Source organism: Drosophila subpulchrella, chromosome 2R (assembly GCF_014743375.2).
Source record: "Drosophila subpulchrella strain 33 F10 #4 breed RU33 chromosome 2R, RU_Dsub_v1.1 Primary Assembly, whole genome shotgun sequence".
Taxonomy (NCBI): domain Eukaryota; kingdom Metazoa; phylum Arthropoda; class Insecta; order Diptera; family Drosophilidae; genus Drosophila; species Drosophila subpulchrella.
Window position 1 is genome coordinate 10,726,441 of NC_050611.1, and position 22,886 is coordinate 10,749,326.

The window sequence follows — 22,886 nt, forward strand, 5'->3', positions numbered from 1 at the left end:
TCGAATTACAAACAGTTACATTGTGTCTAATCATAATTATTGATACAAATATGTTGTGTTGAACTAATGAGGAGAACTATGCATTGAAATCTTTGCTGCCAAATTTGGCTTATTATGGATTGAAAGATTGTCTCATAATAATTGATGTGTATGTACTTACTTCGGAAAACTATACCTTGAAATATTTGCTGCCAATTTGTGCTTATTATAGATTGAAGGACTAGAACGATTTATATACACTTTCCAATAGCAACTTTTAGATGGTTCTTTTTTTAAGACATACGACTATAGTCCTATCTGCGTCAGGGGTCAGTCAACCTCTGAGTCTGCAGCCAACGAAACTTCTGCGAAGTTGCCGCTATTTAGTTGGGTTATTTAGAGCAAAGCCTCCAGTAACAACATGTTGTTACTAAATGAATCCTCCGAAAAAGTTGATTTTACAGGCAGGCAATTTCTATTTTCATTTAATAGCCAAAGTTTTTATGCAACATTCGAAATTTGTGCCAAAAAATATTTTTGGTGAGGCAGCAAAGTTTCTTGTTTTGCCATAAAAGTAAAAGGTGTGCCAGAGGGCCAAGAAGGGGAGACGTTGGCTTGAGGTTGGTGGCCGGAAAAGGCAGCGATGCCATAAAGCAGAATCAGGCCCCGGATTTTGGCTTTGCAATTCGATTTGAATTACATCGTGAGCCGTGGATTTATCCCTCTTTCCCCCCCAGGACTTCTTATTAAACGGGTACAATTTCCAACTTCAGTTTTACAGAATTTAATAACCAAGAGACGAGCGACGAGAGGCAAATGCGAAATATTTATGAGCCAAAATCGCTGGCTCACTGGGGGCTGGGCTCCGGAATTTATTTTGGGAGGGGGGTGGCAAGTGTCGCGGGGTTGCGTTTTGAATTTGCAATTTCAATTTGAAAACAATAAACTAAGTCCATCGATTAAATCCTGCGCACGTAAGGCCGCCCGGCTTAGTTATCCCCGTCGTTGTCTCCATTGTTGTCCTTTGCCGGGGCCTCTATCCCCCGGAATCCCCGATTCCCGCACTTCCGTTCCGCCTTCTCTGTGCCTTATTTATGCGGCGGTCTCTGAGGGGAGGTCCTTCGTCCTCGGTCCTTGGTCCTTGGTCCTGGGTCCTTCATTATGCCGGCGATAGTATCGCCAGTGAAAAAGCAAAACATGGGGAATGGCCAGCCTAATGCGCTTCGAAGGATATTTGGCGTCGGCTGGTAACCAAACTCAAGAACAAGAAGTTACGGCCATAAAAATGTGCTACCCTCGCTTCCATTTCCCCAACATCCGGTTATATTTTGACGGGTGAGCTGGGGTGTTCTGGCCAAAAAATAAATTAACGCGTAATCAGGGTTTAATGGTGAGGCTGGCCAAATCCACATAACAGCTGTCAATTAAAAAGGATAATTTCCATGATATCCATCACACTGCAAATGGCAAACTAAACTGCCAGGGGGATGGGAATTAACTTGAAAATGGCTCAGCCATTCGGCAGCTCTTACGGAGTTAGCTTTCGGTTTGGGCCGGGCCAGTGAATTATGGCCAACAAATTAGTGCGGATTAACACGGCTGTGTGTGAATTGTGCAGATGGAATGGAGCGTGAATTCGTTTCAGTCGGCCGGGCCTTTTAAAGCCAAAGTCAGCCTGATTCATTGTGCACACAAGCGAGATTTTGATAGATTTTGAAAGATGCGGCTTTTCTGAGGCAGGGTGGCGAGTATAAGAGGCTATCCCAGTGGCTTGCCCAATTATTTCCCCTGTTTTTTCTCTTGCCACTTAAAAGAATAAACGGGAAACCTTTAGTCGAGCAAGGGACTCTGTCTGAGTGGAAGTGGATCGCCATTTTGTGGCGCTGTCAGAGTCATGTCCCAACACAATGACTGGCACACTCCCACACAGAGCGACAGATATATACCCGCACCACTAATCCAGTGAACCAATTTGCTAGACAAGAGCAATGTATGAGCACCACAATGGTTATTGACAGCCGACATTCATATAGAGGCTGACGCTCGGAGAAATCCAAGAAGGCTGTGGTGCTATGTCGAGCCATATTGGATGCTCTACCAGAAGGATGAAGAACATGTGGGTGTTTAACTTAGGCCTTGACGAAACTAAAACACAATGTACCTACACTACAATTTAGAATTTATTTCAAAATTTAAATATAAATAATAAAATAAAAATGTATGTTTAAGAGATCGAATCAGATCAGAACTAGAACTTCAGGAAATGTATTTAGCTTTTAGAAAGATACTATCGTATCATTTTGTTTAATATTATTATCAATCATTGGTGCGTTTATTTATTAGCTTCCCCCATCTATAATTTAATTTTTATCCAATAAATAAATCATTCATTTGCTTTTAGAAATCTTTAAAATTGAACAATGAACTACAAAAGCCTTATTTTCTTTTTCTTCTCATAATAATGCACTATGAAAGAATTTTACGACTGATTCTAAATATTTGCCTTGCTATGACTTATTTAGCAGAGGTAAATATTTTGTCCATAGCCTTGGTGCAGGTGAATAATTTATCAAAGCTTTTAAAATAAATTCTCGTAGCCATTAGTGTCTTTATTGCTGAACCACAGCTAGGAATTCCCCTCGCATATGCGGTGCAAAACTTCTGTCAAACCTAACGCTGAAGGACAGCTGTCCCAGGATCAGCAAATGCTGCATGCTGGCTTAAATTCCTTTGGACAGAAGGTCTATTAAAGTTGCATACGCATTCCACTCGCTCTCAAACCCACAGACGCTTTAAGATGTTGGCAAGGGAAATGTGGGAGTTTATAGGCGCCAGCCATTCGGTCAGTGACAAGCCAAACTCAAAGAGTCAGACAAGTTTTTTAGCCACGACGAAACCTTTTTTCTCGGCTTGGCACGTGCTGTCTAGTGCAGGCACATATGGAGCCCCGCACATGGCCATAAATGTTCTATATAAATGAAATGTAGCATATAGATATAGATATGTGCGCCTCTGGTGGCAGCCAAAGGCAAAGTGGAAAGCGGCACTATTAAAGCACAATCACATTTTAGCATTTATTGTGGCAATTTCGCCAAGAAACGATCCGCTTTCCCTCTAATGGCTTTCTTTTGGGCCCTGTTGCTGGAACTGGACCCTGGTTATGTGGCCATTGTTGCGGGCCTGCGTATCAGTTACTAAATTCAAATATCGAATGCCAAAGTTGAGGCAATCCAATGAACCATCGCCCGATTCGGATGGGATGTGTAGCATGTTCTGCTTATGGCCCCATAACCATACCAATAATAATAATAATAATAAGGAAGCGGTATATGTTTCAATGCCTCATCCTAATTGACGGGGATATGCGATCCGTGCCTGACTTAATGTATCAACATTTCCTTACAAAATGATGCATTGTTCTCCCCAATATAACTGCGAAGTTTGTATCTATACAATTCATCTTGCAATTATAAGACAAATTATATTGTATATCTCGGTTTTCTGACCATGTCAAAGTCGCTGCAGTTTCTGCTGCCCCATTTTATTATGCCAAGCAGTATTTATCTGGAACGTAGAACCACCCACCGCATTTTGGCCACATCAAAACGAAATAAAAGCCCCGGACCATCAGCCCATCGACCAAATAAAAATAGTGCACAGGCAATGGAAATTCACATCGGAACCCATAATGAACTGGGCGGGGAGCGCTGAGTAAATAAAGTGCTGAGTATTCAATGCAATTACATGGACATGGATAACCTCCATGAAGGGGTCTTTCCTTAGAACGGGTATACTAGACCGAGCTGAATTTTGAAATTATACTTAAAAGGTAGTTGACCAACTTTGTAGGACTTCATTGGTGTGATTTGAATTTGAAAAGCAAATTAAATTCAAAACTTATAGAGCTTTATGTAGCATCTCTATTATTATAAGTTCATTGGAACTATAAAGCATGCATGTAGTTTTGTTTTAGGCTACATTCTATGAATACAATTTTGACCCATCCCAATAAATTCAACTAGATCCTCTCTTAACTTCGACGCATTCTTCGACGGAACCGTTTACCAATTTTCCTAATCGCCATTGTGAATTAGGCTCAATGGTTTTTGGGAAACTATTTCGCCAAACAATAGACCCATGGAATCTACAAAACTATTTCGCTGGTTGAGCTTCTTCGAAAAGAAAGTTCGGTAATTGGTATTTTTGGGCATTGGACCTGTTCAAACCACCGAATTTCCAGCGGCTAAACCTAGAGTGCATCCATTCAGACCCATTATTCTGCATTCGTAATTAGAAGTTGGCTGCAATGGCAGTTTATCAGGCAGGCCAAACTTTGCCCCGGCGAAATTGTTATTTGAAACATGGAAATTAAATGATTGTTAACTTGTGCGTGCTGTTCGCTGGAATTTTATGCTCTCTTAAATTTTGCATTAGTGCCACCCGAAACTTTTTCCCACCAAAAGGGGGTGCCCAAATGGGTGGTTTTGTGGGCGGGTGAAAGTTGAGGTTGCAGTGGCACAGAGTTGCCTGAGTGAAATTGAATCAAAGTGTTTGTGTTGCGTCTCGTGAGCAAACAGGCCACAGAGATGGAGCGTCTCTAATGACACACGCGCAATAACTGTGGGCGGTATCTGTGTATCTGCGTATCTGTGTGTGTGTGTGTGTCTGGCTCCGGCTTTTGTTATTGCCTCGGTGTGTTAACAGTTTTACAAGCATGTCGCAAACAGCTTCTTACAAGCGAGTCAAGTGGAGTTGTAAACTTGGGGGTCTGACTTGATTTTCATTCGAGGCGGTATATAAAGCAGGGCAGCAGTTAAGATTTTGGAAAGGGGTAATATTTGCCATATTTTTAGTGGGTTTAAGTTGTTTTTACAAGGGGTATACAATGAAGTGAGGGTTAATAATTTAAACTTTAATAGGGCACTGTTCTAAGTAGGGTAATAAAATAAATAAAATATTTTAAGCAGAGGAATTGGATAATAAAATAAGTTAAACATGTTCTTTAAGGTTTTTTGTAAAATATTTTATGTTGATTTTAGTTTTACATGGTTTTCTTGCTTTTTAAAATATTCCTTGTTAATCCTTTATGGTTAGTGCTAGTATTGCCCCTTAAATACCAATTGACGTACGCCTGTGGCATATGAATCTACACCCCCCTCCACAAAACGATGCTTTTGGGGTGTTAAATTTACAATGTAATTACAGCAGAAAAGCTGCACATGCATAAATGATTCCGAATACGAGCTGCAAACGATGTTGTCAATTAAAGCAAACTGGGATCAATGCATTGTTTATACAGGAGTGGAGCCTCGATGGGAGTTACGGGCCCTCCAAATGTATACCCGGTGGTCCTTCTAGCGAGTCCGCACTGTTGTTTCCCCCTTAATAGGCCCCCTTTGTGCGGGGCATTAAAGCAAATGCGAAACAATTGCCACATCGACACTCGATGGCGCTCATTTGCGGTGTTCCTGCACTCTCCTTCGTTCCGTTTATTGCCATCAATTATTTATACATACAATTATTCTTCTACCTTCGCAGCCAGGAGCTCGTGTCCTGTTGCCTGCTGCCTGCTGCCAATGATCCTTAATCGGGGCTGGGGAGCAGAGTGCAATTGCCAGCTGTTTGTGCGCCTGTTTTTTTTCCTTTTCACCTTTTTGCCGGTGAACGAATGGCTCTTTTGGCCTGGACCAATTAAATGTGACTGGGTGACTGGCTGGAAGCCAAATGCTCGCTGCACCTTACAGCTCCCCCATAAATCAAACTTGATTAATCGGGGTCAAAAGAACACTGCCCGGCACAGTAAAGGGTCTCGTTTATCAATTATTGGCTCATGTATTCGCGACCTCTTTTCTAATTGCTGTCGCGCATTACGTATACGCAGTGTATGCTTGCTTTTCCAAAGGCATATCGTACAATCCTCATCCTTCATATCTTTTTGCCTCTGGACATTCACCTTTAATCAGCTGCAAATCAGCTTTAAAGTATCAACATGTTCGCCATTTTCCGCACTTTTTGTCGCCTCAAGAGAATCAAACACACACACTCGCACGCAATCTGAAAATTTTCACCTTTTTGGCGGTTGTTTTTCTCGCTGGCGGTTGCCACGTGTTTTCCTCACTTGTTTTTATGGCTTTTCCCAACGTTCTTTTTGTTTCTTTGTATAAGGTATTTTTAGAGGTTGAAGGGATACGGATTTTATACTTGTTTTCTGATTTTTAGCGGACCCTTGCAGCACATGCATGGGATTACTTTTAATTACGGGCTTGTTTGCTGAAAGTAAATGTATACTAGACGCTTAAAGAACTTGTACTCTAATCCCTGGTAGTTCCATTAACAATGGTTAACTTATAACTATTTAACTTTTTAAAAAATACAGCAAAGGTTGTGACTAGATTTGTGCAATTGATTTTTGTTTAATGTACAAATAACTACTTAAGCTTAATTAAAAATTATTATTATATAGTATATACAGCCTACAGTATTCCCGTAGTCGCATTATAAAATATTTTTACTTTCATTTCTTTTCTGTATTTATGGGTTTTCTTTTTGGCCTCTTTGTTGCATTTGCCTTAATTGGAAATGAACTTAATTTTGTCGGTTCATTTAAATTTTCAACTTTGATGACGAGCACACATGTGGGTGGCATTAGTATGTAGGCTGGAGAATTCGGAACCCCTGTCGAAGTGGATTTTGAGGAAGAAACCCCTCTGGCTTCTTCCGCAAAACGATTTCAGCTAAATTAATAGAAACAATTTTGGCTAACAAATTCCTGTGATTGTTTTTAGCCTTCCCGGCCGGAATGTAGAAACAGCTGGCGGAACCAACAAGAAGAAAAATAGGATTTTTCAACTTTGGAGGAGGCCAGTTGGCCCTGTGTGGTGATGGTGATTCATAAAGCAATATAGCAGAGGAATCTACGACTTTTTGTTTTGCTCATACAATTTGCTCTTGCATTTCATTTTGCGATCTGGCATCTAATGATATGGAAATAATTATTGATTGTGTTGCCCGCGCACAAACACACCGAGCTCCAAGTTGGGTTTGTGTATATATATTGGATATGTATAATGTATTATTTTCTCCATTGGAGCTTAATAGATGTTGGCGCCTTCGTGCGTACATTTCAGTTATCCTTAAACTTTTACCACCCATCGCCAGCACATATGTGAGGGTTTCAGAGTGTGTGTGTGTGGTAAAAAGCAAAGTCCTGAAAACGGAAAACAAGGCAAAAGCTGTTCGTTCCGATGAATATATATGGCAAGCCATTTGCAAATAAATTGAATGCTCAATATCAATAATTTTGCATACTTTCTGGCGCAGACAAAGTTGTTTCTAATCCATTTCGACGGGCGTTCGAGGGAAAGAGTGAGCCTTTTGCTTATTACACATCTAGTTGAGTGTGAAAATTCCCTCAGTTCTCGGCTCATGTGGGTGGTGTTTTCTAAAAATATTCCACCACGCACATCTGTAAAATGCGCAAAATCATGATTAAAAAACTTTTCCTGCCTCGAAGCAATTAAAGTTTGTTCTTCGGGCCATCAAACTGATTGCATAACTATTCTACCACGGTTCTAAGGTCACCGTCTAGACGGGATTTCAGTGCGCATCCAGTTGTTTCTGCCATTTCTCTACTCATTTAACGATATTGACAAGTGGCTCGAAGGGAGTGGGTGGTTCTGGCATCCTTTCTGGCGACCTTGGCGTAAGATTTTCCACGCTCTCCTTCGAGAAAACAAACCAATTGAGGCACCCACACTCACATTTAGTATACATAAAGGGGTGAAAAGGGCCAAGTTTGCAGTGCACAATTTCCAGTGAATCGTAACGAAATCAACTGAACGAATGAATGAATGAATGAATGTCTGAAAGGGAGGCCAGGCTCTGAATGCAGGCTGGAATATTCTGCACATGATTGTAATATTGTAAATTTTATTCGTTATTTTATTTACATAAATTTCCCCCGGGAAATTGCACAAACACACGGACTGCATGAATATCCTTGCATACAATGCAGATTCGAGGCAGGCAGGCCTATGAACTCCCCGTCGCTCCGTGTCCTTCATCAATACCCATGCCTGAAATAAATGGGGGGCTCAAGGACGAAACCAAATTGCCATGGGTTTTGTGGCCATCAGAATTCCTAGTTAAAACCATTCGAACACAGGGAAAATTACACACAAGAAGTCGGCAGAGAAGAGTTGTTATATAAATAGAACCCAGGCTTATACCTCACTGGGTCCAAATTAAATTTTTTTATGCAATAAACATACCCATTTTAGAGAAACGAGATTTGTTTAAAATAGATTCTATAACCCTAGATGCTGTCTTTGTTTTTAAGCAATCAGAACACTAATTGCTTTCTTAACATTTTTTCCCCCATTACAATTATTATTTTCCCACTGTACATTTGTATAGATTTTTCTCTGTGAATTTATAGTTTCTTAGGGAAGCCACAACCAGGCCAGAACTTTTAATTTGTAGAGTAACCAGACTTTAGATAAGTGTCAGGAGCTCCCATCTTTCCCTTTGGTCTGTCAGCAAAATGCTCATATGATTTTCTCGTTCGTGTGTTTTTTTGGGCAAATAATTGCTGGGCCACATGAGATGTTTGTTATTTACAATATCTGTGAGTGAGCCAAACTTACCTCTGGGAAAACCTAAAATACATTTGGCCCTCTGTTTTTCCAACTTTCCTTCCATAACTGAATGCCGGTCATGCAGCGCAGATGCAATTAGGGTTAGTTTTCCAGTGACGAGGCTGAAGAATGAAAAGCTCAATGGGCAGAAGGGTGGCTGGGGGGATGGCGGCAAAATTCCGTAGAAGAACGTTTCCTCTGGCAGAGGCTTCCGTTTTGTGCCCGCACGCTTGAAGTGGCAACAAGTGGCACTTGCACTTTGACTGACGCGCCAGCTTCTTGGCCGGCTTGGGTTTCGGTTTTGGCCCGGCTTGGCAACTGCTAAAAAGTGCGCAAAATTAAGTGCCTGGCTGCTGTCTAAAAGGTGCTTCACCCACTCGAGTGCGCGAGGAGCTGGAGGAACTGCGCTCATATTTAGCGGCTTTAGACATTTTCAGACTCTGAAAGGCAAACGAGCCAAGCTGTTTTCCCACCTCGATGGCCCTTGGCACGACTGCAGCCCATGGACTGTGGTCGGAATGTGGCATAAATTTGTTGATGACAAAACAGTTAAGGTTGAAAAGGGTTAATTCAATTTATAGAACGACAGAATCTATTGGATAGTAGATATGAGATATGTGCCGATTAAGAGCCACATTTCACTACTACCGTGTGTTTAAGTGAAACATACTTTTAAAGACTTTCTGAACTGTTTTATATTGGTCAAATACTTAAGCAATTTAGAATATAAGTATTTCACAGCTCTTATCTTACCAAATATTTTAGTTAACTTTTGGTAGCCTAGCTTCTTTCTCGAAGTTTAGTCAAAATATTGCAAGCTCCGCCCATCGTGCAATGTAGGTGTACTTGGATGAGGGACGAGCGATCCTGTTTGGCTAGGAAATTGAATTTCGGGCCAGCGTTTTTCGTCCACAGGGTCGCCAGTTGCCAGGTGATTAATTGCGTGCAGGGGACAGCTGCTGCAGCATTCGGCGGCTGTTGGGGGAATCCCCGAAGGGGGATGCCCGGGGAATAGCTGACAAGCACGTGCCTCGCTCTGAAAAATCATTTTTCCTCGTATTTTCCAGCAGATTTATATGTTTCCCCCCAGCAATTACAACCAAAACGGCAAACAAGGTGTGCAGCACACAGAACTATAAAATCTACAATAGGCCATCAAATTGTCTAAAAATAAATCTAAATTTTACATCGCCCGATCAATGTAAATTTGTATTTGTTCTATCAATAAATGGGTGACCAGAAATAGTTTAAGCAGCACAATCAACATGCCATTCGGCGTCTGTTTTTTAACTACGAAGGCTGAGTTCTCTTTTAGTTTTTTAGGGGAATATGAAGAGGCTTCTAAAGAAATTAGCTAATAATAAACCTATATGATAGTTACAACTTTCTTCCTTTTAAAGCTGCAAAATAAAAATAGCCTTAGATTTTAAATATGGTGAGAATAATGCCTTCATGAAATAACTTCAATGGAAGTCCGTATTTATCTTCGCTAAAAGGACAGTTCAGTACATTACATACCCTGCATTTATCATAGGGCATCGCAATTATAAAAACATTTTTAAATAAATGGTCGGTTTGCTCGTTCGCTGCTGTTTTCCGACTGCCTGCGCTTGTTTTGCGGCATCACAATGGCCATGCGGTTCTTGCCACCTCCCGATGTCACAACCTCCATCCACAATGTTGTTGTTGTTGTGGCACCTGTGTCCAGGTGTGCAGCACGCTTTCAGCCTGATGTCGATTTTTGGGTTTCGCATTTGTGCTCACTTTTTTGTATCACTCGTTTAAGGTGGCAAAGCCAGCCGAAAATGTTCAGCTGCCTGATTTATAGTCAATTTGTCTTAAATTATGCATGTGGCAGGTAACTGAGGGGCCCAGATAATGGCGGAGGTATGCTGCACTGGCACTAGGATCTTGGCATTCTCCCGGGCATTTATCATATTTTATCACTGCCTAAATGCGTGCCATAAATAATTCGTTCAGTTCTTTTCCACAACTGATTTAATAGACTGAAGAGCGGTTGGCTACCTGTAACGCGGAGTGCCGCATAAATTTAAGCCAAAGCCGCATGCTCGGATCGGAAAACTCGCTAATAATTTGTGAAATGCCAGTGGGAGTGGTTTTCGGACTCGGAAATTTATCGAGGCGCTTATACGCCCGTGTCATTTTGTCTCATTTTGTTTGGCGGTCCTTGGCGGTCCACCCCTCCAAACCCCTTTTAAACCGCCCGATTATCCCGATTCCGGAATCGGCACAGTGTGCGGCAGCAGTTCGCTCAATTAAACTGCAATTGCAACACGCTATAACCATTCTGTGGACAAAAGAGGGGCGGGGGGCGTGGCATATCGCGGCATGGGGCCTATGTGACCGTTAATTGGTTGCGGGTACTTTCGTTAAGCATCCTTACCTCAGAATACCGCCGCTGGCACTGCAACAATTTATTCATTCGGTTGGACCCATACAGTCGTAGTTCCGCTGACCACTAATTACAATCTCATTGGCAAAGAGCAGAAACTAATTAGCTTGTTTATCGAGTTCGCGTGGCAGCCATCGAAGTTACTCAATATTAATTTTCAGGCTTATCCCATTGCCTCTCGCTGTTTCTATCTGTCTCTCCCCCTGATTGCCAATTATTGAATTGTTTTCCTAGCTGGAAATTCTAGCCTCATTTACCGCACATGCTGACCATTCAGCGGGAGCCCTCAAGTGTGCCATGAAATAATTAAAACTTTAGGGCCGTCAAAAAATAAGGAGAAGAACCGCAGGAAAGATATAAAAATTGGTACAAGCTGACTCACAGTTGCCGCGGCTGATGAGGCTCCACAAATTGAATGATGAACGTAAAACAAAGAAAAATGTTCAGTAATTTGAGAGGAACTGAGGAGTAGTTGATTCTTTTGTGAGGTTCTAGTTGTAATGGGGAAAAACCTCCAAGGAACAATAACTGGAATTGGTTAATATCCCTCTTGCGGTAATATATTATTACCCTTGAGTACCAATCACTCACTAGCTTTAAACGTGGATAAACTGAAATTGTATAATATTTTCATAAATATTTCATGAAAAACATCTTTATATCAGTATAGATTAAAAACACACAACATTTGATGTAAAATTTCATACTTCTACTACATTTTTCGGTAATCATGTAAAATTGATCCATTCAATAGCATAGCGTTAGATGAGTTTAACCATGTCATATATTTTGTTCTGTTTCAAACCAGATTCGGGGCTCTAAAACCGTTAAAATTAAGATCCATTATAGTCCAACTCAATAAATTTCCGTTTCCGAAACCCCGCTCTCCAGTTGATGGGGAAATTTAAGCGTAACCCAAAAACCGTCACCACAAACACTTACACACTCGCTTCGGTTTGGTTTTGCTGGGTTTGGTTTCGGTCGGTTTGGTAATGGCCAGCAGGTTGGGCTATAATGGGGAGGTGTGCCCTTGCACATTCTTTCGGTTATGGTCTTCTACGCGCTGTTTTTGTTTTTCAGTTTTCCAGTTTTCTTTTGACCAGCTATTTTACCAATGTGCTGAAAATCAAGCGGTCGAGTCGTAAACATTTTTTTTAATTCATTCTCATCCAACACTTGGCGAGCAACCAAGAATGTTGGCCATCAACCACACCGAACATACACCCTTACGCTCACACCTACATTTAAGGGGGAAAGCCATTAAACAGCTGCAGGAAGACCATCTACACTCAAAATAAAAAACAATAATTATAAATTACATTTATATTTATTTGTAAATAAATTAGGTTGTTGAACTCAGGAAAATGCCTTAAATATAATACTTGACCTAGTGAAAAGGGTAGAAAGTTCTGATTAACTTTGGAACTTTGTAAACAATTTTTGTTAAATCAGAAAATATTTTTAAGGGACATGATTAAATTCACCTTTTTCTTCGTGTGTAGAAAAGGAGCAGCCGATGGAGCTGGAGCAATGGAGCTAAGCAGCTGTAGTCTGGCCTGGCTGGCGTGTTGAGTGTTTGCGTTTTTCAAATTGTGTGAATTTATTTTTTTCCTGCCTTTGTTTTTATGGCGCCTGAAATTATGCTTATTCCGCCATTCCTGCTCAGCTCTTAAAGAAATTAAAAAAAGAAGCAGCAGCAGCAGCTCGAAAGCGCCTCTAGTGAAAGTGAAGAAGAAGAGAGCCACGAGGTTGCAAGGACCTTGAGTGTTCCTTTGTGTGCGTGTGTTCCTTTCGCTTTGGCGCCTTTACCCCACTTTTGTTTTTGTTTTCGATTCCACGAGCCCTAAGCGAAAACAAAACCCTAAGCACTGTCTTCTCTAAAACACTCGCTTGTCTTCGCAGGCGAAAAGAAAATACATAATAGGAGGTCCCAAGCCAATACGAATTAAATGGCCAGGCGCTGAAATGGCCCTTTAAATTTTGCCCCCAATTGACAGGATACTCCACTGATATTTAATTCAGTATTTATCCTAGATGCTTTGATTTCTCCGGCCACATTTTGATTACTTCGACATCAACTGGCAGGCCTGTATATTTCTGGCTATTTTTTATGTTTGACAGCCAGTTTTGGCCGATTCTGACACTTCGACAGACAGTCGGACATTCGGGCCGAGGAAAGAACTGAGGCCATTTTCAAATTGACAGGAACAGGAAGAGCCTGGGGGAAAGGCAGGGAAATTCACGCCAATGGGGGAATATCAAAAACTCATTACAATCACTTCTGACGTAAATGTGGCCACCAAAAATAGACCTAATGGCCCACAAGGATGGCCAATACACAAAATGGCAGAAAACGATGCCGTCTAGAGCAGAATGACTGGGTCAGGCGAGCAACATTAATTAATGTTCACCTATTCGCATTCCGTCGTCGGGTCTTAATTAAAACTTCAATTGCTTTTTAAATCAGAAACGAAAAAACATTTGCAAGTATAAAATTATATTTGGGGAAAAAAATTCGCGGAGGTTTTCCATCAATCTTAATTTATTTAATATGCCAGGCATACACATCTATGGAAAATTTATATGTTTCCATAAAATGTTTTTCTCCGTCTCATTTGTCTAGGCAATTTGTGTCTATAAAGCGCACAATAAAAATCGACATTAAAAGGCTGCCATTCAAATAAATATGGCCTTGTGCTAAACGAATCGTTAACAAAAACTGGAAGCAAAAAAAAATATAAAAAAGCGGGAGGGAGTACAAAATGAAAGCGAAACACTTTTTCAAAATAATTTCACACAATTAAAGTGAAAAGCCATACGCAGACGTCTATTGTCGGGAACAATGGCCAAGAAGAGATGAGGGTTGGCTGAAGGAGGGTCGGCCGATTTATTTGTTGAGTGCAAATTATATTTGAAATACAAACACACATAGCTGTGTATAAAAATGTTCTGAACAAATTGGTGCAGCAAAAACGTTCACACAAACGAATCAAGTGGAATTTGTTTCATTTCGCTGGTACTCTTAATTTGTTTTACTTTCTTTTTGCCCCCTGGCGAGAGCTTCCTAACCCTCCAATTTAAGTGCATACGTTTCGGGGCTTCCAGGAAGATCAAATTTTTAATAACTCTCTTTAAGAGCATAAAAGGCGAACGGCCTGAGTTTTACTTTTGAGCCGAAAAAGTTGTTCTAACAATGCAAAATGCCATAAAGATGCTGGCTAAGTAAGTTCCACTGATATGGCTAACTTCATTTGTATTTCCGGCGTACTCCAAGCACTTCCGTCGGTTGCCAGGCTCAAGTGCCAGTTGGCCAAGAGTCTGCAGGGGGCCCTACATATTTACATTTGAACGGAGGATGGACCGGGCATGGACGGTATAGTTTATGGGCAGCTGGCTAAGCCTGGCTGGCTTATTTATGGGGTCCGGGGTACGTGTTTTATAGTATTTTATTTGTCCCTGAATATTTCATAAATTACGTGGTAATCTGCGTGTAATTGTCCCCACTCCCTCGGTCCAATAGCATTGCGTAATTACGCTCATTGTTTAAACAATCAGGCGGGGGCCAGGCACTTCATAACTCTTCTTCGATTGGATGGATCGCCTCGAGCCTTCGCAAACACTCATAATTGTGGGCTTCACCGTTGGCCTCCTGGATCAGAGAACTCTTCTCTTGGCACATGTTTTGGGGGAAACAAATTGCGCTGTTGACCTTCGGTTGGTTGGCAAAAGTTCTGCCTTTGACTCAATTGAATCTCACAAATCGGGCATGGGCATGGGCCTGGGCACAGACAACTGCTTCAGCATATTTATAGGCATTATTTCTGTACTCAAGGATTTCCAGTCAACGATTCCGGCTCGTTAGTGAACTGACTTCGCCGTGGAAGCTCCGTTGTCCCGTTGGCCGCAGATTTATGCCGCTGCTAAAACTTTTTTAACAACATCCGAAATTTACGATTTTCGGAACACGCAGAGTTATGTTGGCCGGGGCGGAGGAAATGGTTAACTAGTCTGGCCTATTCTATCTCCATCTTCGGGCTGTTGTTTGTTGTCCTGCCCTGGGATCTGTTTTGATTTAGTAATGGCTGGCGGACATTTAATTAGTGTCGCCAGAAAGTCTGCAAAGAAGATCCCGATAAATAAGCCGACTATTAGATGACAGACGTCAGCCATTGTTCGAACTTTATCATTATAATGAGCTTGTCCACCTTTAACTGGCAGTGAAGTCATCAGCCGGTCTGCTTATAACTCACTTTATGGGGCCACTGAACGAAATTTGAATATGTAAAGTGCGCCCCGAGTGAATTGAAAATGTTAGTCGCAAGCCAAACAAAAGTTTACATTTGGTTACACCGTTTCTGATGCTGACAATCATGTTAATGAGGCTGTCGCTGTCAATTAGGAACGAATCTCAACGGCCCCCGTGGTGACACAAAACGCTGAGCGGTTTAGCCAAATTTTGAGATATGAGAGATTTACCATTCTAAATTAATGATTTTTGAAGTAGGTGTGAAGGGAAACGAATTATCAGTTTAATAAAATTTTATTTCTCTGTTATATTACATTTTGGAAATATGGTAAAGACTTTGGTACAATACTGTTTATCGAGTAGATTTAAGATTATCCAATCCGTTAGAAGAAAACAAGTCTTTAAGTGCGAGATTCTGAAGAGAAAACGGACAACCTTATTTTAAAACCAGGTGGTTAACTATCTCAACCAAATAAAAAATTGTATAATCCCACATTTATGGCTCTTAAACAGAAATATTTGAACAAGACTTCGCTAGTTACTTACCTAGTAAAGTTATTGGTCCCTACTTTGTACTTTGTAGGTTAGATTTCTGCAAGCTAAGTTAGAATTAATAATTCCTTTTCACATAAAAGCCAATAAAGTGAGCTTCAATTTCTTTTATTCGATTAATAAATTAGTTTTTAAATAAATAAATGACTTTGAATGTTGGGTTGAAGAGCTACCGCTTAGCAGATAAATCCAAGGAACTTCTTGCACTTGTTGAAGGTTACCGATTCTGAGGATTCGCCAGAGTCGTTCGATTGTGGTGGTGGTGGTGGTGGTGGTGGAGGTGGTGGGGGTGGGTAGTATGGGTAGGGTGGATAGTAGGGGGCTGGTGGAGGGTAGTGACCGTGGTGACCGTGATGACCATGATGTCCGTGATCGGGATGATCAGGCTTTGGGTCGGGCTTCGGGTCGGGCTTCGGGTCGGGCTTCGGGTCGGGCTTTGGGTCGGGCTTTGGGTCCGGCTTTGGGTCGGGCTTCGGCTCAGGCTTTGGGTCGGGCTTCGGCTCGGGCTTAGTGTCGGGCTTCGTGTCGGGCTTGTGCGGGTGCGACTGGTGATGATAATATCCGCCGGGATACGGGAACGGTGGTGGATAGTAGCTGGGGTAGTGGTACGGCGGAGCTGGGTACGGTGAGTAATGCTGGTAAGCCAAGTAGGAGTAATTGGGTGCCGAGTGGGAGTAATTGGGTGCCGGGTGGGAGGAGTGCTTCCGCTTCGGCCTCCTGGTGGTGGTGGTGGTGGAGGGGAAGGTGATGACCAGGTTTCCAGCGCTGCCTTCGCTGCCGAAGAGCTTGCGCCACGACGAGGGGTCCGCCTCGGCGTAGTTGTCCTCAACACTGTTCAGCTCCTGGCTGTTCTCCAACTCAGACTCCTGTCCGAAGTTCTCCTCCAGCGGATAAGCTGTGGCCAGGACTCCGCAGAGCGCCAGGCACAGGCAGAGTACCAGCTTGGTGCTCATGGTGTGAAAGATGTTCGCTTTGAACTGATTGACAGATGGCATCAGGTGCGCTTTTATACTAGCCAAATTCGCCAAAAGAATGGCGATGATACCCTCTTAACTTATTGGCAATAACCATTAACCCAGTTTGCAAAGATTTTCAAAAGATCATGAAAATAAATTGTCACATCTTCTGCAAAAAAAATATCTAGTCACTGCTTATGCCAAGTTAGCATGTAAATTAGTTTGGCTATTAAAATCAGCTCAGAACACGCCCAACAAGTTACTATGTAGCTTTTATTTGCTTAGATCGGCGTTTTGGATTAGCTTGCTCGTATAACGGTTCAAGCTTGGGGAATTTTTTTTTTTTCATTTTTATTGTCAGAAAGCACAGATGGCTTCTATTTAAATATGCAGAGCTGTAAAGTGATTAAACCTTGTTTATTACTTTGTGGCAGATGTCCGATAGAATCTACTTTACAGGTGCCGAAGGGTCTACGGAAACCTTAGGAATTGGGAGAATTTTGATAGCAAATAATAATAGCAAATGATAAATCTTGAAAAAATGCATAATTTAATTTAACAATAACCTGTATAAGAACTCTTAAGCATTTTTATACAGTTAAGAATTCTATTGCCTAATCCGCTTGAATAAAACTTGTTGATATTGATAAAGATTTTGTAAGGGCTGGCCCAGAATCTCATTGAGTACATCTTTACAAATTCTCCCGTAGGGATTTCAATGTCACCGAATTCTATAAAACGCGCCTAGAATTCTATCCCAAATACCTTTACCTATATTTATAAAGTTTACCTATTTAAATATATGTCTTCTAGACACATGTTGACAGTGGGATATTTCTTTAAGGCACCCAAATTGACACTTATTTATAAGCGTTCGACCCCAAAAATTGATCCATTAATTACAATTTAGATAAGTGCTTGCCTTTGGGTTATAAAAGTTCGAGTGACCATCAGGGCCTGGCATAGTCTGAATTAGAACTCGGGAACTAAGGAGGCTTAACCATATTCTACATCATGTTAGTCGCTTTGATTGGTCTCACACTGCTGCTCCAAGTGAACTCAATAGCAGGACAGGGCTATCAAGTATATGGATCCGGCGATGTACAGGTTATCTATCCATCGTCGGGACAGGTTCAGGTGTTAGGTGGAAGACCTTTTCGTCGCGGATTGTGGAATATTGTAAGGAATCTTACAATCACTGCGAATGCAACAAGCCAGGATGACCAAATTGTCAATCTATTGGGCAACGGAAACATAGCACTCTCAGCTAACCAGAATACCGGGAACGGAAACGGTCCTCTGCGGAACCTTTTGAGAACCCTGTTTGGGCGCCAGCCAAATGTACAATATGTGAACCTGAGTGGCAGAGCCTTCAAAGATCGCCCCCAGGAGCCACAGTACTGGAGTGGCTCTCAGCCTTATGTCAGTCCAGTGCTTTTCCCTCGCACATGGGTTAAGGTTATGCGACAAGGTGTTCCTCGTCGGATTTTAGTACGGAACCTAAAGACCAGCCAATCCCAAATGACCAATGTGGTAACTTACAGAATTCCCGTTCTAGAGAACGACTGGCAGGTATGCGATTTGAAGAATTTAACAAAAGGTTTTTATTACATTTTTATTTTTTTTAGTACGACACAACATATACGGAATAATAGGCTGAATTAATCATAAGAAATACCCCATCACTGGATAGACAGCGAATAAAATTACAATTCGACTCAAATAAATTTGTTTGCCTTCAATAAAATTAAAACTATTGGACAAAAAAGTTATAGCTAACATTTGGCTATGGAAACTATAAATATTTTATTATTTGTTATAATTTTGAATAACTTTCTCATTGGCAATCTACGAGCCGTTTTATTTTGTGACAAATTACAAAGGTTCAGGTTGACAACCTTTTCTCCAAAAACCACACTGTCATGCTTATTTGGCAAATAAGAAAAGAGACTTGGTTTTGTTAAAAAATTATTTTAATATTAAGAGACTATTGGCTCAGAAGCAAGACCTCGACCTATGTATGTACCCTGGAGAAATTAATTATAAAGCTCTTTTTGTAAAATACACATTTTCCTTGTTCGGTGAGAATTATATTTTTTTTCTAGAACTTTAATAAGTTCATCCGTATAATAATTTGTTGCTATGTATATTAAAGTGTTATGAATACTTTTTCTGCTGACAGATCAGTCCTTGGGCGATTTAATGGCACCTGGGACTTTAAAATTTGGGCCTGCACATCCAATGAGGCCGCTATAACTCACGACCTGGCCATCACAAAACCAACGCTCAACTGGAATACAACGCATATCCCACCGAGTTATACAGCAATCAATGGCAGCAGTTCTATCAAGCTCAGGTGGCATACAAACAGTCCATATGGACTTTACGGGTTCTACTGATCCGGACCCCTACCCTTTGATTCCTATGGATACGACGTACACCGTGGTCATCATAGTCACCTCCCACAACCACCACCACTCCTACAACCTCTTCAGCGCTATCTACCTCCTCTGGAGATCAAACAACCTCCACAGCAGTTCCAACCTAGACGGCCGTAGCCACCTAAACGACAACTACGGTATCCCCAACCACATCTACTGCCGTTGCTATAACAGCTAGACCCGATACCACCTCGAAAGCCTCAGCTTCCTCAAATGCAGTAGCGCGATACCAGCATTACACTTCTCCCCTTCCACATTCATACGTGCTGAACGCACAGTCCCTATGATCTGCACCGCAACCATGTCTAGCATTTTTATGTACACTTGGTATCATCAGCTCAGCTCTCACCGGGCTATATTGTATATGATCAAATTCAATACGTTGCGAAAAAAAAGAACGTACTTAAAATATTTTATACCTAATTAAAACTGACTTTTAAATTAGTTTTAAGGGCAACATACTCGTAACTCCCAGTTTCCAGTTAAAAGAAAACAAAAAACAGATCAGATTGGAAGGCGAAAGGGTCCCAATGTTAAGCGGTTATCGGTGATTTATCTTCCCTGCTGATTCAGATCCAATAAACAGACATTAATGGAATTAAAAAGGTAAACAAAAACTAGACAAAAAAGAAAGAAAAGAGAGACGCGATCGATTTCTCCGGTCGCTAACTTATTAATGAACCTAAATTAGCATTTATATTTCATGGGGTGCAGACATTTGCTAAATATGCAAGTCCAATGCCCAGACAGTCTTAGTTCAAAGTGGTCCGCGTCTCGATATGCAACTAACCGGATTTTTACTGTGTTTAGTAGCTCTGACCAGAGCAGCTGTCGTGGACTTTGAGCAGGAGAAAATCCGAACAGCTTTACCGTGGCTTCACCTTCTGGCATATCCCGGAGTCATATCACAGGTTCCCATCCCGAGACCGCAAGATGAGACATTTACCAGCATCAACAGTGCGACCATGATGCAGCCCCAGTCCGATGAGATGGCTAACTCTGAACAATCAAGCAATTTGGTACGTGAGCAGTTCATTCAAGGAATTCTACAGGGCTTACAGCAGCCAGGTGCTCAAGCCGGAACACCCACAATTTCACCCGCTGTGCTGGCAGACTTTATCGCCCAGGTAACTACTACCACTCACAAACCATCGGTGGAGAAAGATGTCAACGGACCCGACAACGATGAAGATTATGACTATATAGACTTTAAAAACGGATCTCGCATTAAATACGACTTGGATGATGTTGAGCAGCCGGTGAACAAAATTCTTCAGCGAACTACAAGACGTCCGGCTGTAGCTCGACCCCAAAGCCCTGCCAACGTTCTCTACTACAGCCCTCCAACTAGATACGTATATTATAGGCCTATATATAGGCCTTCTTTGTATTCCTATCGACTTGGATAAGCAAATATTATAAAACAGTGAATATCAATAAAGATAAAATATTCATAATGAGAGATGATTAGTAACTTTCCGATGCCTCGTAGTAAAGGCCCGCTAAACAGAATTTTCCTATTATGACGGGCCATTAGTCGACTAAGTTATGCGAAAGTTTACTTCTGTGATTTCACTATACTAAACAATAAAAATTCAAACTATCGCATCGGATCTTTACCAAGCCCAAGTCTTTTTAGGTCTCAGACGCAGCCCAGTTTATGACACCCGAACGACTGTATAAAACACTACGCACCTTGGAGCCGTCACTTTAGTTCTGAACTAACCGGAGCACCGTAGAATCTCTCTTCATAATGCTGTTTAAATCCTTGGGATTGCTTCTCCTACTGACTGGTCAGGCCTGGTGTCAGTCCTTTAGTATTCCTGTTTACACCGTTGGAAGTATTTTCTCGGCTTTAACTGGAGGAGGAGGTGGAGGCGGTGGAGGTGGAGCAGGAGGAGGTGGAGGCGGTGGAGGCGGTGGTGGTGGTGGCGGAGGAGGAGGAGGTGCCTCAACCAGCAGCAGTGATCAAGCAGCCTTCGCGAATCAGTATTATAACAGTCAATTGCAGCAATACCACCAAGCTCTGGCGAATTACAACGCGTTTATGAATAGTCTCTATGGTCCCAATGGACTCTATGAGCAACAGGCAGCGGCAACAGCAGCAGCAACGGCAGCAGCGGAGGCAGCAGCGGATGCAGCAGCGGCGGCTGCAGCGGCAAATGCAGCTGCGGCTACTACAGCAGCTCCGACAACAACTACTACAGAAGCTACGACAACAACTACTACAGCCGATCCGACAACAACTACTACAGCCGCTACGACAACAACTACTACAGCCGCTACGACTACAACTACTACAGCCGCTCCGACAACAACTACTACAGACGCTACGACAACAACTACTACAGCCGCTCCGACAACAACTACTACAGACGCTACGACAACAACTACTACAGACGCTACGACTACAACCACTACTGCAGCTACAACCACGACTGCAGATACTACCACTACCACGACCACGACCACGACAACGGAAGCTCCGTCAACCTCTACCGCTGTGGCGGCAGCGGACACGAACACCACTTCTACGGCGGTGGCAAATGCCAGGATTCAAACCACACCTCTGCCCCATCACTATGCGCCCAGCTCACTGATCAGTCCCTACGATCTTCACCGCATCAGCTCCAACCCTATTTACGTCCGGAACTCCGCAGTAGCAGAATCTTCAGCTCAGTCCTTGCCTGTATACAATCCATATGATATTTACCGTGGCGCACAGGCACCTCCTTATTTCATATACGGAAAGAAGTAGAAGACCAATGGAAATCTTAATTTATTTAACACATCCGAAAGTTACTTTATTCAATAAAATCAAACAAAAAACTAATAGGCTTTCTTTTGTCAGCTAATTGATTCCAATACTAGCGAATGAAATGTTCAGAAGCTATAGGCGCAACCCAAACAGGTTCTGAATGAGAAGCTACGACTAAATAGTAAAGCTAAGAACTAATTAGCATTAGCTGCACCGAAAAAGATTCTTTCGCTTAGGCCTAAATTTGCTAAATCTATAAAAAGTTTAAATTTATTAGGATATATATATTTAACCCTTTGTTTGTGTATAGTGTCTCTTCAATTTTACGACCTTAGTGGCCTGTATAAAACTCCAGAGGCCTATCCGCTATCACTTCAGTTCTAGGCTAACCAGAGCGCTGGTTGATCTCAGCTCGGAATGAAATTAAGTACTGTCAGCTTGTTGCTTATTCTAAGCAGTCAGGCATGGGGCCAATCAATTAAAGTAAGGATACCTGTCTGGGATGCTTCCAGCTTATTTACGCGGCTAACAGGAATTGGAATAAACTCAGGATCTAACTCTAACAACCAAATCCCATCAAATGACAATAACAACCAGCAGATTAACGAATACAACGATTATTTGAACGACTATTATAATAACTATTGGGCGAACGCATACCAGAATTTTGATCCTTACGGAAACGGGTATTACGGACCATATGGTCCGTACGGACCATACGGACCCTATGATCTTGCAGAATTTCAAACTTCAACAAGCACGCAACCCACAACACCTTTTCCACCAACGGATTCCACCACAACAAGTACTGCAAGGCCCACAACGGACTCCACCACAACAAGTACTGCAAGCCCCACAACGGATTCGACCACAACAAGTACTGCAAGCCCTACAACGGATTTCAC

The 22,886-nt window shown here is 41.9% G+C and overlaps 4 protein-coding genes across 4 annotated transcripts; 3 read left to right on the forward strand and 1 right to left on the reverse strand.

Moving 5' to 3' along the window:
• Nucleotides 1–16,002: 16,002 nt before the first annotated feature.
• LOC119549719 (anther-specific proline-rich protein APG) lies at nt 16,003–16,779 on the reverse strand. Its single transcript, XM_037857953.1, has one exon. It carries the CDS (start codon nt 16,777–16,779, stop codon nt 16,003–16,005), a length of 777 nt encoding a protein of 258 aa, XP_037713881.1.
• A 1,017-nt stretch (nt 16,780–17,796) lies between these two features.
• LOC119549722 lies at nt 17,797–18,434 on the forward strand. Its single transcript, XM_037857960.1, has 2 exons — nt 17,797–18,354; nt 18,411–18,434. The coding sequence occupies exons 1-2, from the start codon at nt 17,797–17,799 to the stop codon at nt 18,432–18,434; spliced, it is 582 nt and encodes a 193-aa protein (XP_037713888.1).
• A 1,568-nt stretch (nt 18,435–20,002) lies between these two features.
• LOC119549724 lies at nt 20,003–20,632 on the forward strand. The gene has a single exon (XM_037857962.1). It carries the CDS (start codon nt 20,003–20,005, stop codon nt 20,630–20,632), a length of 630 nt encoding a protein of 209 aa, XP_037713890.1.
• Nucleotides 20,633–20,976: 344 nt separating this feature from the next.
• Nucleotides 20,977–21,981, forward strand: LOC119551159 (integumentary mucin C.1-like). The gene is made up of 3 exons (XM_037860355.1): nt 20,977–21,094; nt 21,125–21,286; nt 21,431–21,981. The coding sequence occupies exons 1-3, from the start codon at nt 20,977–20,979 to the stop codon at nt 21,979–21,981; spliced, it is 831 nt and encodes a 276-aa protein (XP_037716283.1).
• The last annotated feature ends 905 nt before the right edge of the window (nt 21,982–22,886 follow it).